The 22486-nt window shown below is 37.2% G+C and overlaps 2 protein-coding genes across 3 annotated transcripts in view; one reads left to right on the top strand and one right to left on the bottom strand.

The window, feature by feature from the left end:
• The window catches only part of elp1 (elongator acetyltransferase complex subunit 1), a 20091-nt gene extending 4105 nt beyond the window's left edge, over positions 1-15986 (top strand). Inside the window, exons 8-37 of one of the 2 annotated variants that reach the window (XM_077247512.1) lie at positions 4-94; positions 238-361; positions 636-729; positions 3459-3689; positions 3845-4015; positions 4109-4193; positions 5007-5162; positions 5361-5467; positions 5625-5728; positions 5822-5875; positions 5985-6090; positions 6634-6749; positions 7301-7374; positions 7633-7711; positions 7859-7938; positions 8025-8162; positions 8323-8408; positions 8490-8638; positions 9565-9688; positions 9784-9881; positions 11820-12021; positions 12105-12166; positions 12242-12304; positions 12978-13038; positions 13134-13247; positions 14488-14599; positions 14811-14938; positions 15224-15375; positions 15649-15724; positions 15796-15986. In XM_077247512.1, coding sequence (XP_077103627.1) covers positions 4-94; positions 238-361; positions 636-729; positions 3459-3689; positions 3845-4015; positions 4109-4193; positions 5007-5162; positions 5361-5467; positions 5625-5728; positions 5822-5875; positions 5985-6090; positions 6634-6749; positions 7301-7374; positions 7633-7711; positions 7859-7938; positions 8025-8162; positions 8323-8408; positions 8490-8638; positions 9565-9688; positions 9784-9881; positions 11820-12021; positions 12105-12166; positions 12242-12304; positions 12978-13038; positions 13134-13247; positions 14488-14599; positions 14811-14938; positions 15224-15375; positions 15649-15724; positions 15796-15860 — 3302 coding nt within the window. In that variant the 3' untranslated portion in view covers positions 15861-15986. The remainder of the gene's footprint in view (positions 1-3; positions 95-237; positions 362-635; positions 730-3458; positions 3690-3844; positions 4016-4108; positions 4194-5006; positions 5163-5360; positions 5468-5624; positions 5729-5821; positions 5876-5984; positions 6091-6633; positions 6750-7300; positions 7375-7632; positions 7712-7858; positions 7939-8024; positions 8163-8322; positions 8409-8489; positions 8639-9564; positions 9689-9783; positions 9882-11819; positions 12022-12104; positions 12167-12241; positions 12305-12977; positions 13039-13133; positions 13248-14487; positions 14600-14810; positions 14939-15223; positions 15376-15648; positions 15725-15795) is intronic. The other variant, XM_077247513.1, reaches the window with a different exon arrangement.
• Positions 15987-16518: 532 nt separating this feature from the next.
• Positions 16519-22067, bottom strand: smu1a (SMU1 DNA replication regulator and spliceosomal factor a). The gene is made up of 12 exons (XM_077247522.1): positions 21948-22067; positions 21079-21289; positions 20823-20975; positions 19728-19838; positions 18998-19126; positions 18789-18908; positions 18577-18693; positions 17899-18026; positions 17698-17824; positions 17410-17577; positions 17132-17284; positions 16519-16886 (listed from the first exon to the last, which is right to left on the bottom strand). The coding sequence occupies exons 1-12, from the start codon at positions 21971-21973 to the stop codon at positions 16788-16790; spliced, it is 1542 nt and encodes a 513-aa protein (XP_077103637.1). The 5' UTR covers positions 21974-22067; the 3' UTR covers positions 16519-16787.
• Positions 22068-22486: the final 419 nt, after the last annotated feature.

The following is a 22486-nucleotide window of genomic DNA, read 5'->3' on the forward strand; positions in this document are numbered from 1 at the left end:
CAGGTGCTCGAAAGGTTCGTATCTGGAACCGAGAATGTGTCCTGCAGGCCACCAGCGAGGTCGTCAACGGTCTGGAACACCCTCTCTGCTGGAAGTAAGACACCCTAAACGTCTTTTAACTTTTCAAACCATTTTCAGAAAGTAAAATTATGCCCTTTTACCCGTCATTTACGTTTCTCTCTGACCTATCATTATCAATTAAAGTGCTGTTAATATTGAAGTATATTTTTCTTGTAGACCCTCAGGCAGCCTGATCGCTTCCACACAGCGACACCCTAACAAACACAGTGTGGTGTTTATGGAAAAGAACGGACTGATGCATGGAGATTTTACACTGCCTTTTGGAAAGGACCAGGTCAAGGTAGATATTAACTCCTCTAGTGTTGTTAAAAGTAACGACTTCGGTACCAAGTCGGTACTGAAATGTAAAAAATTTGATGATACCAGCATTTTGAGCTTTGTTGAATGGATTCTTTTAACACCTCTGATTGGCCATTGTGTTCACACTCTCAGCATATGTGTCTCTGATTGGCCTCCGAAGTCAGTACTTTTGACAACACTAAACTCCTCTCTATATGATTTTTTTTTTAAATAAATCATGGGGAATAAATATAATAATAGTCTGTTTTTTTTAGGTGAAGGAGCTGCTGTGGAACAGTGACTCTACTGTACTAGGGGTTTGGATGGAAGACTTGAAGCCTGGAGAGATCAACCATCCCAACACATACAGTAAGATACAAATCAAACTGCTTTGCATATTTAGTGATGAGGTGAGTAATAATCAGTGGTGCTGATTAGGGCTGCATGATTAATCAAATTAAAACTGAAATCGCAATATGGCTTTCTGCAATTATCAAATCATAAAGGCAAATATAATTAAATAAATATGTTCTGTTTTTTCATGTTACTCATTATCCGCCAGTGTTTTCATTCTCACGTCGTCACTTTTGAGTCACTTTTACATGCATTTGGGAAAATAACATGTTCCAACCAATCTTCCCATGCTTGTTATGAAAAGAGTTTATTAACAAAAGAGTCAGATGTCCATAAATAATAGTTTTGTTATGTAATATAAAATTAATAGTATTATTATTATATTTTTTTAAATCCCTGTTTTTTTATATATTATATTTCTTATTTTGTTTTTATTTACTATTTGTATATATTCAATAAAAAAAGAATTATTATTAATTAGTGGTGCTTGCCAAAGGCAAGGCATCACTATTGTTATTGTGTATACTTATTATTATACTTATTCTTATTATTCTGGACAAAGTTTGGCGCGTAACTCGTCCCGCAAATTTTGTCACAGACCCCTGAGTGAGGCGTCAAATCGTGCGGCTCATTGAGGAGAGGTGAACTACATCTTTTCTAAGAGATCGGGGGTATGGTAATTGCCCCAGGGGCAAAAAAGCGCCCCAAAAAATCCCATAGACTTAACATTGCAACAAACTTTGACGAGTCATAGCTCAGAAATCAGATTTCACAGAAACGTGTGATTTGCCACATTTGAAGAGGCTGACAGACTCTGTAAGAACATACCTCACAATGGGGTAAAAGTTTTACCCCTGGGGGTCAGGAGCTGCTCAAAGTTGCCCCACTGACTTACTATGGTGTAGGATGGCCCATGAAATGGGCCGTTCTACACATTGAATAGGGATTTTGTATTGAACATAGCTCTGGATCACAGTGTCATAGAGACAAGGGGACGGGCTCATTTTACTCAGATGACCAATCAGTCTCTCAGGATCATTGTGAAGCTATTAAGCCATGCCCTAGCAACCATTTAGAGCACCTTAGCAACAAGTCCCATAGACTTCCATTGAAAGAGGTCAAAAGAATATCTCCGCATAGAAGTGTCATAGAAACACAAGGGTGGACTCGTTTGACTCGGGGCAGTAAACAACCAATAATGAATCACCTCAACACTACGTAGTCCCTCCCTAGCAACCATTGTCGAGCACCTTAGCAACCAAAATCCATAGAGGGACATCTTCCATTCTGAATGTCACAGAGGCATGGGAGTTGGTTTATATCATTCACACGGACAATCAGCCTTTTCAGTTTCATGACTGGCAGCTGCCAAGCCACTCCCTAGCAACCAAACAGAGCACCCTAGCAACCATTTTGCAAGACCTATATCTCTGTATCAGAACATCATATAGAGATGGGGTTAACACAAGTTTGACTCTGGGCAGCAAACAGCCAATCATGAATCATGTCAACACTTCCTTGCCCCTCCCTAGCAACCATTGTTGAGCACCTCAGCAACCAAAATTCAAAGAAGGATATCTTCCATTCTAAATGTCACGAGGCATGGGAGTTGGTTTATATCATTCACACTGACAATCAGTCTTTGGAGTTTCATGATTGGCAGCTGCCAAGCCACTCCCTAGCAACCAAACAGAGTACCCTAGCAACCATTTTGCAAGACATATATCTCTGCATCAGAACATTGTATAGAGATGGGGGTTGGTTCTTTTGACTCATGCTAGCAAACAGGACTTCCAACATGCTACACATGCTAGCTGTGAATAGCTACATGCTAATAGCAATTAGGTAAGTGCTAAATCATGCCAAGAAAATGCTAAGAACTCCAATAGTAACCATCTGTGACAACTACCAACCACCTAGTAACATCATAGCAACCACCTAGAATACCTTAGCAACTGCCCAGAACACCCTAGCAACCACCCAAAATACCCTAGCAACTGCCTAGCAACACCATAGCAACCACCCAGAATATCCTAGCAACCACCTAGCAACATCATAGCAACCACCCAGAACACCCTAGCAACCGCCTAGCAACCACCCAGATCACCCTAGCAACCACCTAGCAACCTCATAGCAACCACCTAGCAACCTCATAGTAACCACCCAGAACACCCTAGCAACCACCCAGAATACCCTAGCAACCGCTTAGCAACACCATAACAACCACTCAAAACACCCTTGCAACCGCCAAGCAACCACCCAGAACACCCTAGCAACGCCCTAGCAACCACCCATAATACCCTAGCAACCACCCAAAACACCCTAGCAACCGCATAGACACCACTCTGAACACCCTAGCAACCACCTAGCAACCACCTGAACAACATGAATAAGCCATATCTCAGCACCAGAACATAGTACAGACATGTTTGTTGGCTCGTATGCAATCATGTACCACACCCTAGCAACCGAGTGGCGAGTTTTGCCACTGCAAGCACCACTTCACATTTTCTTCTGGAAATGTTCATTCTAGTTTTATATTATTGTATTGTTTCTTTATTATATTGATATATAATCACACGATTTTGGCCAAATTGTGCAGCCCTAAAAAACAAGAACAGCATGCCTGGAATTTTTTTTTTTAATCCCAATAAATTTTTTTATCTTGAAAATCCCACTTACATTCTCCCACCCCGTACCTAACACCCCCCCATATTTAAACCTCTGACCTATTTCTTTCACAGTTCAGCTGTGGACTGTTGGGAATTATCACTGGTATCTGAAGCAGAGTTTGCATTTCGGCAATGAGCCCCTCAGGGCTCCGGCGTGTGTGTGTTGGGATCCGCAGAAGCCCTTGCGTCTCCACATCCTGACTCGAGGATGGGCCAGCTACACCTACGACTGGGGCTGGAGCACTCAGCGCAGCCATGGCAATGATTCCCATGACAACGCCAATGTGGCAGTGATTGATGGAGGTAGGTGTGGCCATTGTCCAACTCTTGAATAATTGACGAATCTCTGATATGTTGTAAACAATGCACTTTTTCTCATTTGTGTTGTAAATAAGGCATTTTAACAATTGATGATTGAAGTGAATGTTTTCAGTGTTTAACTAACATGTGTTTTGCAGATAAAATTCTGGTGACAACATTCCGCCAGTGTGTGATCCCTCCACCTATGTGTGCATTTGAACTTCAACTTCCTGTTCCTGTCAACTTGGTCACCTTCCATTCTCAAGCCCAGAGGACCAATGAGCTCGCAGCTCTCACAGCCGATGGGCATATTTATGTATACGGGGAAGGTGAGTCACACTCGAATTTGAAACTTTTATCAGAATTTAAAACGTCAATATCATGTTATGTAGGATTTATTCACTTCTGTTTCCTGTATTCAGGTGGTGGAGTTGAAAATGGAGGTGTACCCAGGATTCCTGGCTTTAAAGTCATCTCAGCACCATTAGTCTTAAGAAAGACATACAGGTACAGGATGATTTTGAGTTTCTCTAATCTTTATTTAACACGAAGATGCCGCTGACTAGGGAATATTTTTGATTGTCTTTGATTGCCATGTAGCTGTAAAAGTTTAGGGTCGGTAAGATAAAAAAAAGATTTTGAAAGTCTCTTCTGCTCAACAAAGCTGCCTATATTTCATCAAAAATACAGAAAACATACAATTTAAAATAATTAATTTCTATTTTAATACATTTTACAATGTAATTTAGTGATGCAAAGCCGAATTTTCAGCATCATTACTCCAGTCTTCAGTGTCACATGATCCTTCAAAAATCATTCATATATGCTGATTTGGTGCTGAAGAAACATTTATTATTATTATTATTATTATTATTATTATTATTATCAGTGTTAAAAAAAACTTTCCCTGCTTAATGTTTTTTTGAAAAAATTCTTTAATGAATAGGAAGTTCAAAAGAACTGTCACGTTTTATCAATTTAATGCATTCTTTGCTGAATAAAAGTATTTTTTTCTTTAAAAAAAATGTTTTGATGGCAAACTTTTGAATGGTGCTGCAAAATATATTGCATTTATTGTACATTTTAATGCAGCTCTAATAAAATAAAATTGACAAATTTATGTGAAATAACCTATATATATATATATATACAAATGTATATATATGAAATGTCTGTTTCAGTATTTTCTCAGAGACATGTGCTTGTGTAGAGTTTGAAGTTTTGGCATTTTCTCAGTCAGGCAAGCAGATTGATTGAGCACTACTGTGTGACTGTGACATGCAGCCTGTATTCGGTGTGCTGATGCATATGTGTGTGCAGGGTCGCCGTGGATCATGGGGAACCTCTAACGCTGCGCTTGCTGCTGTGGTTTAGTGAAGATTTGTTTTTGGCTGTGGCCCACGGAGTGTTCTTGACACGCCTGCTGAAACTGACCCCATCAGACAGCCAGGACCCCAAGGACACACTGGAGATCAGGTACTGCCACTAAAATAACGAACCCCTTCGGTCTTGTTCACATTTGTATTTAGTGTAGCTCACACAAAGACAGACTGATCTAAGGAGCATAGACATGAGCTCGGGGGCTGAGAATTGTTCAAACTTGTGAATTTTTTAAACTCTGCACTTTTGGCAGTGTCTCTTTTTTTTACATTCTTGGTGTTGGTCATTTCTCAGGTCAGACGTTCCTGTGGATGGTCATGTGATCAGCTTGTGTCACAGCCTCAGAAATGGCACTGTGGCCCTGCAACTTGAAGATGGACAGATCCGGAAACTTCTTATGGGTCAGTCAGTTCATTCATTGTAACAGGAACTGAAAATGGCTACAACACAATTTATGTTTAATCATGTTTTAAGTCTTTTAAAAAAAAAAAGTTTATGTAATCTAAAAATGACTAATGACATATATGAAGGATATTAATGCTAGAATATTCCATACAGACTCTTCAGGGCTCAGTCTAACAGAATGGAAGGATTCAACTGGCAATACCATCAACTTCCCCCGGCCTTGTGTTCAGACGGCACTGTGTTCTCTCAGCGGAGAAGTAAATATATATTCTCCAGACCTAACTGAGTTGTCGGTCATGCTTTGCCCTTAAATTACAATAAATGCTTCATATGAATTTGTCTTTTAATAGGAATACTTGATAGGCCTCACTGAGAGATCGCACCTCTATATTGGTGATTCACTGGTAGGTGTGAGGACCCCAAAAATGAGGACAAGGATATAAATTACATTACATTTGTTGTGTTAGTGACAAAATCTTGGTTGTTATGCTCATTAGAGTTTCTCTTCCACAGGTGGCTTCCAATATATCTTCATTTGTAGTGTATGATGACTTCCTCTTGCTCACCACACACTCTCATATGTGCCACTGTCTCAACATCAGCACGCTTTCTGTTAAAGGTACATGTGAACGCATGGAAGATATTAAATATGTAAATATCATATAAATATACACTACTGTTCAAAGTTTGGGGTTGGTAAGATGTTTTGTTTTGAAAGAAGTCTCTTATGCTCACCCAGACTGCATTTATTTGATCCAAAAAAATCAGTAAAACATTAATATTGGGAAATAGTATTACAGTTTAAAATGAATGTTTTTTTATTATTGTAAAATGTTTACAAATTTTTAGCATCATTACTACAGTCTTCAGTGTCACATGATCCTTCAGAAATCATTCTAATATGCTTAATTGCTGCTCAAGAACAATTTATTATTATCAAAGATGAAAGCAGTTTTTCAGTATTCTTGAATAGTTAAAAAATTATTTTAAAATATAAATGTTTGGTAGCATTATAGATGTCTTTACTGTCACTTTTGATCAATTTAATCCATCTTTGATGAATAAAAGCATTAAATTAAGACCCCAAAACTTTTGATCAGTGTTTTATCTAAATATAGGTATGTAAATATACATGTATGATGTTATTGGTGTTCCTGCATAGATCTGCAGTCAGCTCTGAGCTCAGATGCCAATCAGAATGATGAGACTGTAAGAAAGGTGGAACGAGGCTCTCGCATTGTTTCTGTGGTTCCCCAGGACACCAGACTCATACTGCAGGTGAACAGAAAGTCATTAAGTAATTATCTTTCTAGGATTTTTTTTTTAAATTGGGATCTGAGCCACATCCAAGCATCAGAATGACATATATTTCGAGTCGTGTTGGAAAGATTGTATTTACGAGTTAGACTCACATAAATGCCGTAGATACGAGTGGGAAGCTCTGGATTTTCTTTAAGCCCTGATCTTTATGAGTTGGGGGCATGTCAGTGAGAAACATGGTGGAATACCACAATATGTATAGGTATTTATTTAGCAGTGACATTGTCAGGGTTTTTTATTTATTACAAAATAAGCTAATTCCTTGCACAAAATATTGTAATTGTAATATATCAATACAATATGTAACAATGAAGTTTATTGTGACTATGTGGCTTCATAAATGTATAAAGAAAAATTCTGGCAGCATCCTGGCATTGTGGTGTTTTTCATAGTTTTCATAGGAAAGCACCGTTCACATTTTCTCCAAAAAGAAGAATATTTGTGGTTGTTTATTTCAGAATATTTGGTGGTGTGTGTTTATATATATTTTTTTCGTTGTTGCTTTTTAGATGCCACGAGGGAACCTGGAAACCATCCATCATCGGGCTCTTGTACTTTCTCAGCTCAGAAAATGGCTTGATGGGTATTTTACATTTACAAAAACTACGTAAACAAAAAGCATACTGATCTTTTTAAAAAATATTTGTATTTCCACATCGAAATATTTATTTAATTTGTATTGCATCGTATTAGTATTTTAATATGTAAATATATTTTATTTTACATTTCTTATTCTACATTTCTTTATTTTCTTTTAAAAAACAACTTAAGATAAAAAAGATAAATGAAGTGAACCTGGTTTGAATTGATTTGAATCATTTTAATGTGTTGTTTGTTTCAGGCTCAGATTTAAAGATGCTTTCGAGAGCATGAGGAAGCTGAGGATCAACCTCAACCTCATTTATGACCACAATCCCTCTGTGAGTGACCTCACTCTGATGTCATTTCCTTTTACAGTAACATCTAAATGCATTCTTCTACACCACGGATTGCATGTCCTTTCAGAGAATAATACTAAATGAATAACACGACTGCCGTCCACCTCCATCCCATGAATCCTCTAACAGGTGTTTCTTGACAACATTGAGATGTTCCTGAAACAGATTGACTCCATCAACCACATCAACCTGTTCCTCACTGAACTTAAGTAAGTATTAATGCAAAGGCACTGATTAAATCTATTTTGGTGTTTTCATGAATTATCTATTAATTGAAGTATTTTGTCATTCTTAGAGAGGAAGACACCACCACAACAATGTACCCGAGTCCTTCACGCTCAGCCTCCAGTACAGCTTCAGGTAAAGGAGGAAAGAAGGTGGACATCGTGTGTGATGCTTTCCGGTCCACAATGGAGACTCTCGACCCACAGAAGTCAGTTCCTCTGTTATAAATGTGTTTAAATAAATTTCAGGAAGTATAGTATAGCCCTTCTACTTGCTTTTTTTTTCGATTACAAATAAGACTAGATTAAATTTCACACACAAGCCAAGCCCTTTTCTTCCTCCTCTGACATGCTTTAATCTATACACAGATATTGTTTATGTGTTCTTACATCACATGTGAGAAAAACTACACCAGAACTGGAAATCGCTCTACAGAAGGTCCATGAGTTACGAGGTAAGCCACAATAGACACATAATTAAACATGTTTGTTTTTCTGGGCTTGTGTCGGTTACATCTGTGTGCTTTTGTGCTTAGTGAACCCCCCCAGCGGCTCCAACAGCGTGAGCGCAGAGGAAGCTCTGAAGTATCTTCTCTTCCTCGTCAATGTAGACGAGCTGTTTGAGCATTCCCTCGGCACCTACGATTTTGACCTAGTGCTCATGGTGGCTGAAAAATCTCAGAAGGTCAGTCAGAAGATCCCCACTCTGATATATCTCAACTCTTAGTACATATTATAGTATATCTTGTTATATTTTGTATTATATTGTAAAATGAACAAATGCAATTCTTTAAACACATTATGAATAAGATTCACCTTTTCACAAATAAGCAGCCATTTCAAATATTTGTATTACTAGATTACATTATTTTATATTATAAGAACAAATTCAATTATGTAAATACATAATGAATACAATTCATTATTTCACATTTGATATTTATAGTATATTATAGTCTATGATACTACACATAATGAATAGTTTACCTTTCCATATATAAGCAGCCATTTCAAATATTTGTACTACTACATTACATTATTTATTATAAGAACAAATAAAATTATGTAAATACATAATGAATACAATTCATTATTTCACATTTGATATTTATATTATATTATATTCTATGATACTACAAATAATACATAGTTTACCTTTCCATATATAAGAAGCCATTTCAAATATTTTTTAATTACTATATTATGTTTTATATTATATATCAGAAGCCATTTCACATATAATATTTACATTATATAATAGAAAAGAACAAATACAATTCTGTAAACATAATGAATATAATGAATCATTTTTTTTAAAAGCAGCCATTCACATATTTGTATTATATTACATTATTTTATATTAAAAAATGAACTAGTTCAATTCAATTAATGAATAATATAATACATAATAATAATAATAACAATAATATATAAATACATATTTGTATTCCTATAATGTATCTTATTATTATATTACATTTTATATTATAAAATGATGTTACACAACAGGCAGTTCCAGCGTTTTTGATGATGAGATTGATCTAGTTTTGGCACACGTCTGTTGTAGAAACTGTTTTGCAGTGGTTTATAGGCTTCTTCTCAAACATGTAGGACCCTAAAGAGTACCTGCCCTTCCTGAACATGCTGAAAACCCTGGAGCCAAACTACCAGCGCTACACCATCGATAAACACCTCAAGAGATACAGGAAGGCCTTACATCACCTCAGCAAGTGTGGTAAGGGCATTGTAGAACGTCCCAAGTGAATACAACACAAAATATTCACTGTTGTCTCCATGTTTATTTCTCTTGTTCTACCTCATGTTTTCCAGGTGAAGAACACTTCACAGAGTTGTTAAACTTGGTGAAAGATCAGAAACTGTACAGTGATGCTCTTGAGCTCTATCCTTCAGACAGTGAGCAATACAAGGCAAGTTTTATAGATGGTCCACATTTTTATATTTGTAACATTTATTTTTCCCTGAAGTCCACTTGGCAAGGTTTGTCTCACCAATGATTATACAGGTACATTTACACTGCCGTTCAAAAGTTTGGGATCAGTAAAAAATTTTAATGTTTTTGAAATAAGTCTCTTATGCTCACCTAGGGTGCTTTTATTTGATTAAAAATACCACAAAAAACAGTAATATTGTTAAATATTATGACATAAATAATATGAAATATTATGTTAAATGTTTTTTATTTGAACTTGTGATGCAAAGCTGAATTTTCAGCATCATTACTCCAGTCTTCAGTGTCATTACAGAGACACCGATACCAGCATGTTCTCACTCTCTTCTCTCCGATGGTGAATTGACACACACCCGCTTCCTGTCACTCGTCTCATTCGCTTCGGCTGAATAGTGCTTGTTGTATTGGGCATAATTTTAGTCATTCCCGCAGTGGGCATAAAGCTTGCACATAAAGCCGCCTCTCAAACAGCTCGCGAGTAACAAAATTACCTCTTTTTCATGGCTTATTGCCCTTAAACGTTTAAATACTTACAAAATTAGGTCAAATGCCCATCTTGCCAAGTATTCAGGTAAATACAGTCAGTTTTAGAATGTAAATGAGAAAACACACATTGTGTAACAGTGTATTAGATCTGTGCATAAGCTCTTAAAGTATCCATTTTGTAAGTTTATGTAAAAGACAGGTTGATGAAAGAACTGTAAGCTCAACTTCAAAAGCTTTTGAAGTCTACTTCATTAAAGCATGTTTACACACACACTTACTGTACACTTACTACAGGCCTACTACACATGATTTTAAAAACAGTACCATTGCAGTTTTTATGTTATGATTTTAAATTGGTATGTGACCTAAGAACGATCTTACATTAAAGGTACATAAAGGTGCTGAGGTCTGACTTTGTGGTGCTCTAGAATTAAGTTATTTTAATATTAATATGTGATGAAGGACTTTGAAACAAGTTTAACAGATTTCAGTGCTGAATAAGGTTAAAACTACCCCGTTTATTTGAAAATGGTTAATATTGTACAGAAATGTAAAAAAGTAAACAAATCAAATGTAATATGTAACATTACTTTAGTAAATTCATTGAAATACTGTAGTTACACTGCTCATTATTATATTTTAAATAAGGAACTTGTAAAGAGTAATTTATGAGCTAACAGAAAAACTAGTAACTTGTACATTTAACCTACTATGGCTTATTGGCTTTGTATGGCAGGCAGTAACGTTAGCCAACTAGTTTACGGTTAGACTAGGCTAGCTATCGATAACGTTACACTGACACAACTTTAGTTAATGCTCTGAATTCGCAGCTAATATCAAATCCATAACTTTTTGATCAAGTTAAAATTTCCAGGTTAACCACAAATAATCCCACTACCTTTTAATATCATCCGATAACTAATTCAATGCCGATTTGTTGCTTTGCCCACTTACCACTTCAAGACCATCTGTAAAACATTGCCAGCTCAACGTGCAAGACGAGTGAGTTGCTTGAACATACACAGCAAAGATTCTAGAGCGATACACGTGTAGCGCTCTAGATTTGATATACACAGACACCATATTAGGAAAAAGGGGCGGGCTGATGCTGACCGATTTATTACACATTCAGAAGAATATTTGAGTCGTTATAGGCTCTGGTATTATGGAGCATAATAGGAATAAAGTTGTGACAAAAAAAATGACCAGGGAGGAAAAATCTGAGGGGGCACGTGCCCCCTCACTTTGAATGGGCATGACGCCACTGCACACATACGTAACTCGCACTCGGAGATCGTGCTGCGCACAGACAGAAACAGGAGAACAGAAACACTGTGTCTTTCATTAATCAATTAACTTAAAATAGCAATGCTGACATGATCTTGACCCTTGACCCCTGTGATGTCATCAGACCCTGAGCGTGGCTTATGCAGAGCATCTAGTTGAGCAGCAGCAGGCGGAGCAGGCGGGACTGTTGCTATGGAGATGTGGAGAAACGGCCCGTGCCCTGCAGGCCTTCGTCAGCTGTACGAGCTGGAGGCATGCCCTCGCCGTGGCAACACACATCCCGTTGCCATCCGAACAGCTGGCACTGCTCGCCAGAGACCTGGCAGGTAAAACTTTTCTGTTATGTATCTATGTTTCCTACTGAGATTACGAATGTCCGTAAGCCATCTTGTTTGTGTGATGTTTTCAGAGAAACTTCTAGAAGCCAGAAGGCACACAGAAGCCGCCCTGTGTTTGGAGCAGTATGCTAAGGTACACTGCATATTTCATAGTCATCATTGTTATGCTCTCCAAGAATGTGCTGTGCTAATGTCTGTGTGCTGTCAGGACTGTGAGGAGGCGATATCCGCTCTGATACAGGGAGCTGCATGGGAAGAAGCGCTTAGATTGGTGAGTCTGTTCTTTTATGTGTTTCTTTCTTTACCTGTTATTATTATCAGGTTATAATGTTTATTATTGTTGGACTGGATTACTTGATTCTGAGTGCAGCATTGTTGCTAAGCGATTTTTTACATGGCTGTAATTAACAACATACTGTATACCAACAAATAAAACATTAACTACATATATACTCATTCAAGTATCATCATTCTAGGTTTGGGGTCAGTAATTAAGAATTTTAGAAATGGTTTTATTCAGCAAGGATGCATTAAATTGATCATTTAAAGACATTTATAATGTTACAAAATATTTCTATTTCAAATAAATGCTGTCATGGGATCATGACACTGGATCATGTGACACTGAAGACTGGAGTAATGATGCTGAAAATTCAGCTTTGATCACAGGAATAAATTACATTTTAAAACGTATTCAAATGAAAAAACTAATTTTAATAATATTTCACAATATTACTGTTTTTCTGTGGTTTTTTAATCAAATAAATGCTGCCTTGGTGAGACTGAGACCATCTTATCGACCATACTCAGTAGAGTACGATATATGAATTATATACTGTACACTACTGTTGAAGAATATGGTCGATAAATTTTTTTTTAAAGTCTCTTAGTCTCTTATGTTTATATGTATCATAACTTCATTTCTTTTTTATTTCTCATTTCAGATTTATTTGTACAACAGACAGGACATCATTGAGACAAATCTGAAGTCTGCTCTTTTAGATGGTAAACCATCATATTTTACTTGACTAGGGATTGACCTGTTTATTTTGTATCAAATTTTGTGCTGCATCTTAACCGTACACTTGCTTTGCCTTTAGCTCACAGTAATCAGACGTCCTTCCTGGAGTCCCAGAAGACTTTGTTTATCCGCCACAAAAACCGTCTTGCTGTGGTCCGAGAACTTAAAGCCAAGGCCAAACTTGAGTTATTTGGTAAACAGGAAGTTTTAATTATATCCATTTCACATGTTTGATCTCATGTTTGATGTTTTGATCAAATAATTTAATGAAGAGCTTTAATGTTAGTGTACATATATTTTGATGATTTTTCTGTCAGGACCACTATCGTCAAATACGATTGGCCATTAGCATATAGTTTAGATTGGTATGGTTCTTTTCTGGGCAAGAACTCCCTGCGCATCCATGCAGCCTAGCGTGGATAAGAGTAGGGAGAGCAGCAATAACCCCCCTTACGGTAAACAGAGCAGAACCAACATGAATGTATTGCAGATATCATTAATTCAAGATTTTAAGTACAACATAATTTGAGAATTTATTCTGATTCAAAGGGCACTCAGAAGGCCGAATACTGACTGCACGAGAGGAGGAGCTGGGGAGGGAGGAGGGTAATTAGCTCCTGAGAAACGAGATAGGTGCTGATAATACTGAAGTCAAGTCACATTTATTTATATAGCGCTTTTTACAATACAGATTATTTCAAAGCAGCTTTACAAAGATAACCGGAAAATGCTAAAAAATTTGTTTCCAGAAGAAAATGGCATCACAGTCCAGCTTAAGTAAGTTCAGTGATGTTCCATTTTGTTGTAAAAAAGTTATAAATTAAGTTCATATATATATATATATATATATATATATATATATATATATATATATATATATATATATATATAGCCGCTCTGGAGAAAACCGTGATGTCATCGTCCAGCTCAGTTCTCATATAGTGGTGTCAATGCAGGCAGATCAATATTATAGTTGAATATTAAATTAAATGTAAAATTTTATGTCCCCAAATAAGCAAACCAAAATCCAATGGCAACAAAGGTGAAAAAAGGCAACAGTGGCAAAGAATCAAAAATCCATCAGGTGATAGGATGGAGAAAAAAAACTTGGGAGAAACCAGGCTCAGTCGGGGGGCCAGTCCTCCTCTTTTCGTCTTTCTCCTCAGTTCTGATTTTGATTCATGCTGCATTATAGGTCAGGAGTCAGATTGGATTGGAACACTCAGAATAAAGGAGCTTATATACAGTGAAAGGCATCGTATTCCTATAGGTAGACGTGGATCAGCTGAGAATCAGCTGATGCGAGCTTGACTAACGTGACCTGCCAGAACTCTACGCTTATTATTCCTTAGTCACATGCAATGTTTATCAGTGCATTTGGTTTTAAACTATTTCCTGTTGCTCACTGACAGTCTTTTCCTGTTCTATTTAAGATGAGGATGGTGCTGACTGTGCAGATGCTGAACTCTACTCTGAGGCCAGCAGCGTTCTGACCGGCAGCCATCTTGGCTCAAAATACTCCCGCAGCAACTCTCGCATTTCATCGTGAGTGACATCACTGCTACCACAAATACAGTTCACTTAAATCGGTGGTCTCAAACTCAGCTCCAAACCTTATTAAAGAAACCTGAACCAGTCAATCAAGGTCTTCAGGATTACATGGAACTTCCAATAAAGTTTGAGACCACTGATTGAAATGTTTCAGCAACTCAAATGTCAAGCCAAGTCTGATGCAGAGATTGAAATGTGTCTGCAGGAGGTCGTCTAAGAATCGTAGGAAAGCAGAGGGAAAGAAACACAGTCTGAAGGAGGGAAGCCCATTTGAGGACATCGCCCTCCTGAACGCACTTATTCAAATGATCACCATTGTTGATAAGATGAGAGGTGAGCCGAAGAAAAAAACATTATACATGCATTTATATATGTGCATGGTTCAAGTAAAATCTGGCATAAACAATAAGTCAACAACTGTAAGCAATGCATAAGATCAGGCATCAACAAATGTATGGTAACAGTGTAATGTTGAGTTTGGCATAGTTTGACTCAATGTATCTTTAAAACTGTACAGAATTGACATGAATAAGATCATTTTCATTATTAAGCTGTGTTCTGTGTGTTTGTGTAGAACATGTGATTCACACTGATGATTGTTATTGTCTGAGCCTGCAGAGGAAGTTCACAGCCTGCTGAAAGCTCTGGTGCTCTTCCAGTTTGACGGTCCGGCCAGCAGCCTGCAGAGAGACTACAGTATCCTGCTGCAGCTCATGGAGGCGGCCCTTGCAGAGATCTGGAGTGAGAACCTGCAGCAGGGCCAAACTCCAGTGAGTCACACACAGGCTCTCCTTAACAGTTTTAGCTGGGTTTTTTTTAACAGCTTAGCTCAGAATTTGTTTTTTCGTGTATTGTTTAAATACAAAATATTTTTGAGGTTATTGGAATATTCTGATTTTCCTCAAAGAATATTACATTAAAAAAAAAAGTCATTTTTTTAAATCTATTTACTATGTTGTTGAAAGTTACGCATCTCATTTCTCTCCGACCCTTAGAATTGTGGTCTAAAATGCACTTGTAAATCATGTATCTTCTCTCTCCAGCTCACGGGTCCTAACTCAACAGCCAATAGCATTACGGCATCATTTCAGCAGCAGAGACCCGCTGTGCCTCAGCAAGGTAAAGAGTAACTCTGTACTTTCATTCATGTCATCTGTTTTAAATCTACAATTATCCTGTTCACTCCTCAGACGCAGAAGCCCTGACTGCTCCCAAGATGAGAAACACCAAGTGGAAACTTAGCATTCTCAAATAGTTTGCATGTGTCTTTAGGCCTTTTTTTGTTTGTTTTAATTATTGTATTTTACTCAAATAAAATGTTTGCATTGTTTTATGGGATATTATGGATGAATTAAAGATTATACATTTTTTTGTCTTGTGAGCTTGATTGGATAGCTGTAATTATTTTATATATTTATTCATCGTTTACAATATTTGGTCTTATTTTTGGTATATAGAGTATTAGACATATTCATTATAAGAATCGGTGTAATTAAAAAAAAAAAAAAAAAATTCTTGTAATTAAGCACCATAATCTATTTTAAACTAACCAATGTTACTTTTGTCAGGTTAAAATAAATTTGATCAGTTTGCATTAATCTGAAAAATAACGCTTTAATTTCTGCAATTAACATTTGTTTTAATCTAGGACTGGCTTATAATTTTCCTGTAATGTTAAATGGCTATAATTGCTCATTTTATATCTCAGTATTGCAATCAATGATACTGGCCTTCATTCATGGCACTTAAAAAAACATATTAAACAAATTTGCTGTCTTTGTGTATTTCAACATGAAAATATTTTTATGATTACAAATTTTAATGCCACTTGAGATTAATCACAAATTTTGGTTAGGCTATTCTTTTAAACAATCTACATCTTTAGCTTTTCAACATTCAAAAGATACAACTTCTTGCAGGCAAAAGTTTTAATGGACAGAGAAAAAAATGACAAGAAAAAATAATTGCAAATGATCTATTGTTGGATAAAAAAAACAAAAAAAAACGTGTTACTATAAATTACAGATGCTTCCATTAACCAAATTTGACACTGTAGAAAAAAATGAAAAAGTTATCCACTGCACTTAAAAAAAACAGGTATATACACAAAAAGGGTTAAAAATAGGCAACATATTCTAATTGTATTCTCCCTATCAGGATCCGCATATTGATGCCACATGTGTTATGGCTTCCAGAGTTTGAGAAGCCCATCCTCACTGTATGTGGCGATTAAATTCTGGTGTGGGTGGTGGGCAATACCAATAACATCCTTCTCATGAACCTGTCAAGACACAGATCAAATAATCAGCATCTACAAATCCTTTTGTGCAAGTTCAATGTGATTTTTTTTATATAAATATTTTTAAAATAAATATTGATTTTTTTTTAATACTTCTCACTTTTGAATTAATTTTTTAATCAATACTTTTGGAAACGAATATACCAATATATATATATATATATATATATATAGATATTATTTTTAATGAATGAATGAAGAGAGAGATGGACTGAAAGAGGGCTTACGGTCAAGGTTCTCTCTAGTTTGCCTGTGACTGTGCTGAAACAGTAAAGCACAAAGTCCTCTCCGACGCAGTAGATCCACTCGCCACGCGGAGACAAAGTACAGCACACAAAATCACCTCCCTCTCTCTTACCAGAGCTGAAACTCCTCACAATCTGCAACAGGAAAACCATGAGGATTCTCAGTTCTGTTCTCAGAGATTCATAATGCACAGATGGACACAAATCATTTCAATTCTGTCATCTCTTTCATTAGCATTCATGAGTCTTGACATCCTCACCTGGCCTTGCATGTTCATGATGACAACAGTGTTGGATCGGTTACACACAACAAAATGCTCTGGGTTTTTGGGGAGCTGGATGACATTGTTAACAGTGATGTCTGTTCCCGCAGAGGTGCCTAGAGACTTAAATGTGCTGGTGCATTCTGAGGTCTTCACGTTCCAGATCTGGGAGAAAGAAAACACAAAGTCAGAAGTTAGATATTCACCTTTACATTTTATGAGATCTTTACTTGAGAGATTTGAGAAAAGACTTGACTAACCAGGTAATAATTTCAACAACATTACCTTCACAGTTCCATCAGATGAGGCGCTAAGGACGTGATGTCCGTCAGGAGTAAGTGTGGCTTCATTTACAAATGAAGAATGACCTCTGAACTCCTTCAAAGACTTGCCTGATTTTAACCCATGAATCCTATTCAGAAAAAAACAAGTTAATTTTGCTGTGATTTTTGTGTAAGCTGAGGACAGTGATAACAGATGCTCAACCTGATAGTCTGGTCGAAGGACGCGGAGAGAATCTGAGTGCTGTCTTTACTGAAGCTGAGACAGGTGACGCCTTTACTGTGAGCGCGCTCAAACCGCCGCAGACACTGACCGCTCTGAATCTTCCATACCTGGACAAACAACACAATCAGTCCTTCAAAATAATCAATACATCAGCCTTCCTACTGTAAAAACAAATTACATTTTCATCATGCTCAGAATTGGTTCTTGTGGAAGCTTAACAGGTTGCGTACCACAAGAATGAACCTCATTGGTTCTTGCGGAAGCTTAAACGTGTTGGGTAACACAAGAAAGAACCTCATTGGTTCTTGCGGAAGCTCAAACATGTTGCGTAACACACAAGAATGTCTCTCGTCAAGCACGCATGTCTCTTAAGACGACTTGGATAACCATTAGATTCATATGGATTTATTTTACAATCTCTTTATGAATATTTTGAACAGTTAAGAGTTTTAGGTGAATAGACTTTCAATGGAGGGACAGAAATCTGTCAGATTTCATTACAAATATCTTAATTTGTGTTCTGAAGACAAATGAAAGTCGTGTTGGTTTGTAACGACATGAGGGTGAGTAATTGATGACAGATTCATTTTTAGGTGAACTAACCCTATAATGATTGTTTTATTTATTTGTCCGATTTCAATAAAGTGTGTATGAGACCTTAATCTTGCCGTCTTGGGCTCCTGTGGCCAACATCTCAGTGTCCCGACTGAAAGACATGCACAGCACTGCGTCATCCATCATCATGAAGTTATCCTGAGCCTGATACTTCAGATCCTGTCCAACAGAGACACATGTTCCATTATGAAAAACATGTACATAAACAGTTATTACAAATGCAGATGAATAAGTCTCAGGGTAGATTCACAAACCTTTCTGATTTTTCCAGTAGTGAAGTTCCATACTTCAATAAACCCGTCCACAGATCCAGTGACCAGATACTGGCCATCAGGAGAGAAGCGTGAGCACTCAACGTGAGACTTCTGACCAAACTACAAAAAACAAAGAGTGGTGTTACAAAAAAAGGTGAGTGACAAATTCATCTTTTGTCACCGTTGAGGACAGAAGCTGGTCAACGTACCTTGATGTGTCTGGCCAGCTGTGTGGGGAATCGCTCCTCCTCTACATCCTTCACAGCTGCTTTACCTCTGAACAAATCAATGGTCATACCAGGAGGCAGAAGACCCTGATGCTGCTGCCACTTCAGAGACTGAAACAGACAATTACCAACAATTTTAGTAATATAAACTATTCTTTTAAAGGTGGGGTATGCAATTCTCCTTTTTGTCCATTTTTTTTCAAAATAACTTGAAATCCTATTCCTAACCCACTTACAGCCACTGAGTTAGAAGCACTGAAATGAAAATGAAGCAATTTAATCATCTGTGGAACGGGTAGGACTCGAAATACTCCAGCCAATCATTTCCAAGACCACCTGGAATCATTGGACAGTAAGTTCGTCAATCAAACGGTCGTACCGCACCCCCCTCCCCCCAGCGTGCGTGACCCCCTTCGTGCGCATACTCAAAGCTCGTGACGCATGCGCATCTCGCCAGTAAAGCCGGTTCCATGATTAGTAGTAAATCGTCATTACAATCTCTCGCGCATCTGAGTTTTCGCTCGTGCATGATTGCGCGTCCATGTTCTTCGAATGGGTGGAGTCAGGGCCAGCGTTGGAGAAAAGAAGGTAGGACCATTTGAATTGTATATTTTCAAAATCTGCAGGTCGTTTTCCAAATCACATACCCCACCTTTAAGTGTAATTCTCAGATCAGTGTTCGGCAACATGATAAAGGGGAAGTTTTGCTCACCTGTCCAAGCAGAGCCATCAGACGTGACGGCGGTACCACACTGACCTCACCAGCGAGAGCCTGAGCTATAGCTGCTCTACGCTTCTCCTTACTGCTGCCATCAGGATAGGCCTACAAATAAACATAGCAGGTCACAAATCATCCAGAATGGAGGTGGCTATCGTTGCTGTCAGGTGGAAACCTTATATGTTCAAAACTGCTACTTTTCAGAAAAAGAAAAAAAAAACTATTTTTTTAAAAATAATTAAATACTGTATTTTCAAAGTTGTTTTTCTGACCAGCGAATGTCAGACTTGTTTTTTTGTGTAATAAGAACGGCCATTTCCCAGGCTTTTAGTGCATCACATTACGTTTTCATTAACTTACAGGTTATAAAGTTTATTGTACCAAAGTGGCAGCTCAGTTTTGTCATTTGGCCAAAATCTCATGTTATTAACAATGAAGTTAAATGCACAGGCTATTCAAGACACTCTTCTCCGCTCCTCAAATACATAAAACATTAGCCATATATATATATATATATATATTGCTTCTTGAGAAAATAATTTCAGTACTTATTTACTCTTGCATTGCTAAGCAGAAACGGTCCAAAATGTGTGCGGCAATTCATTCACAATAGAGGCGGGGTGGAATTATAAGGTTTTACCGACAGTTCGAGGATCCAATGGGTCACAAGCTCTTTTTAAATACTTTTCATTAGTTAGATATTTGTAAAAACCCCCAGAAAAACGTAAAGGGTGACCAATAGTAATGATTCATGAAGAAAATAGAAATACGGAGATACAAGGTTTCTGCCCAACAGTGACGATATTATGGTGTACTGAAGAGAAGCCTGAGGCCCATCACAGTTTCAAAATGAACCGAAAATATGTTTACAATCATAATATAAAAGCTCTCTAATGTTGTGTTTTATACCACTGCTTTGGTAGCTAGTAACTAAAATCAAAATCTTGATATAACAGTGATTTAACAAATTGCAAAAGGCTGTGATTTAATTAAATAATTATATTGTCTGTTGCGTGTTTCAGAGCAAAGTGCGGCACTGTGCTCACACGAACAGCTCATGTTTTCAGTGCATTGTTTCAGATCCATCACCTCTCTGGGGTCAAAGTATGAGCGAGCCAGAAGGTTCTCCAGGTGGATGTATCGCTCAGGTTGGGTCTGTTTGAGCATGATCATGGGGTCCGTCTGCCTCAACAAAGATCTGGCAGCTCCCAACTCTCGGAGCTCAATCAGCTCAAGAACGACCTGTAAAAAGACCAAAAAAAAAAACATTTATGATGTGTCCAATTATTCACTGATCAATCGAGGTTCCAAACTTATAAAAGTCCTGATTATCTCTGCCTCTCACCTGTTCGTAAAGGTCAACGAGGGTCTTGTCAGGGAGTTTGAGGGACTGTATAGCCTGAAGTACAGTGTCCCAGTGACCGCTATTGATATCGGCCACAAAACTCTCAATACTGTCCACCGTGTTGAGGGACACGGTCGTCTCCTCCTGGAGTGTCACTAAAGTCTTATGCAAGTTGTTTTCCTTCAGATACTGCATGATCAGACGGATCACGCTGGAGAAACATCACAAAAAGGCATTTCAGTAAGAGTTACTTTGAAAGACAATAGTGAGTGTATATAAGTGCAGGGAGTTGAATTAACTAATGGTTTTGTCTGGAAAATCATAAGCAATGCTTACACTGATATGTGAAGAGGAATTTTTCACCAAAATATAAATAAATAAAACAACAATGTCTAGAAACATAACACACACACACACATACATACATACATACATATATATATATATATAAGAAAAAACATATCACTGCATTGTAATATTGCAAAAAAGACACATATGATATCTACAATATAACACTAAATTGCTCTTCTAAAATCGCATAGATCAAATGGTATTGCATAGCATATGGTCTGTTTGTTTCTAATAAATAAAAACAGAGAAATCTAGAGCTTTTTTGCTACTAAACCAAGCAAAATACTAAGCAGGCTGAGCTTCAATACTTTAAATACCAAAATATAAAAGAGAAACACTATTTAATATATAAACTTTGTGCAAAACCTAATCTCATTATAATGCTAACACAGTTAGCCAGAGAAACAACCCAACACCTAAACGGTGCAAAACTCAGCCTGCAAAAGAATGGTGCTCGTTTAAATTACACAATTTTGCATTCATATAATGTTTTGAAACACACAAATTTATTTACTTACTCTGCTGACTCTATTTCAATAGACATGGTTGAAAAATGCTACTATTGCTGTGCGGAAAGAGGCTGAAGACACAGGAACGACACACTCGTCTTCTTCTACGGCTCTGAGTACGTCTGAACTAAACACAAACAGCGACACCTAGCGGCTGCAAACATCCGCCACCAGATATTCTACAGACAATGACTAACTATTTATTTTGAAATTATAATATGATTAAATTTCATATTCACAAATGTTAATTTGATAATTAAATTTTTTATAGAGCGATTCAGTGAAACCAGGCAGTACATTAACACCGTAATATACTCATTTAATAATAAATAAAAAAAACATTAAAAAAAGTAAAAAAGGTATTTAGATAATTTCTTCCTTTCCTAAAATAAAAAAGGGGGGAGGGGAACATGTACTGTACATGACCCAGCTTGAACCTGAATTTGAAACTGAATCTCATTTAACAAACAATGTTCACAACAATCTCTTCAACATCAATCCTTGCCTTTAATTTGATGTGGGGCAAACCAGAGCTGTTTCATGTAAAT

This window comes from Siphateles boraxobius, unplaced genomic scaffold (genome assembly GCF_051911475.1).
Source record: "Siphateles boraxobius isolate OS27281-9 unplaced genomic scaffold, OSU_SipBor_1 3, whole genome shotgun sequence".
NCBI lineage: Eukaryota > Metazoa > Chordata > Actinopteri > Cypriniformes > Leuciscidae > Siphateles > Siphateles boraxobius.

Coding starts and splice junctions, on each gene's coding strand:
- smu1a (XM_077247522.1), bottom strand. CDS start 21,973: ATGTCTATTGAAATAGAGTCAGCAGA. Junction 17,825..17,898: donor TCCTTCGACCAGACTATCAG/GTTGAGCATCTG, acceptor TTTTCTGAATAG/GATTCATGGGTTAAAATCAG. Junction 16,887..17,131: donor AACTAGAGAGAACCTTGACC/GTAAGCCCTCTT, acceptor GTGTCTTGACAG/GTTCATGAGAAGGATGTTAT.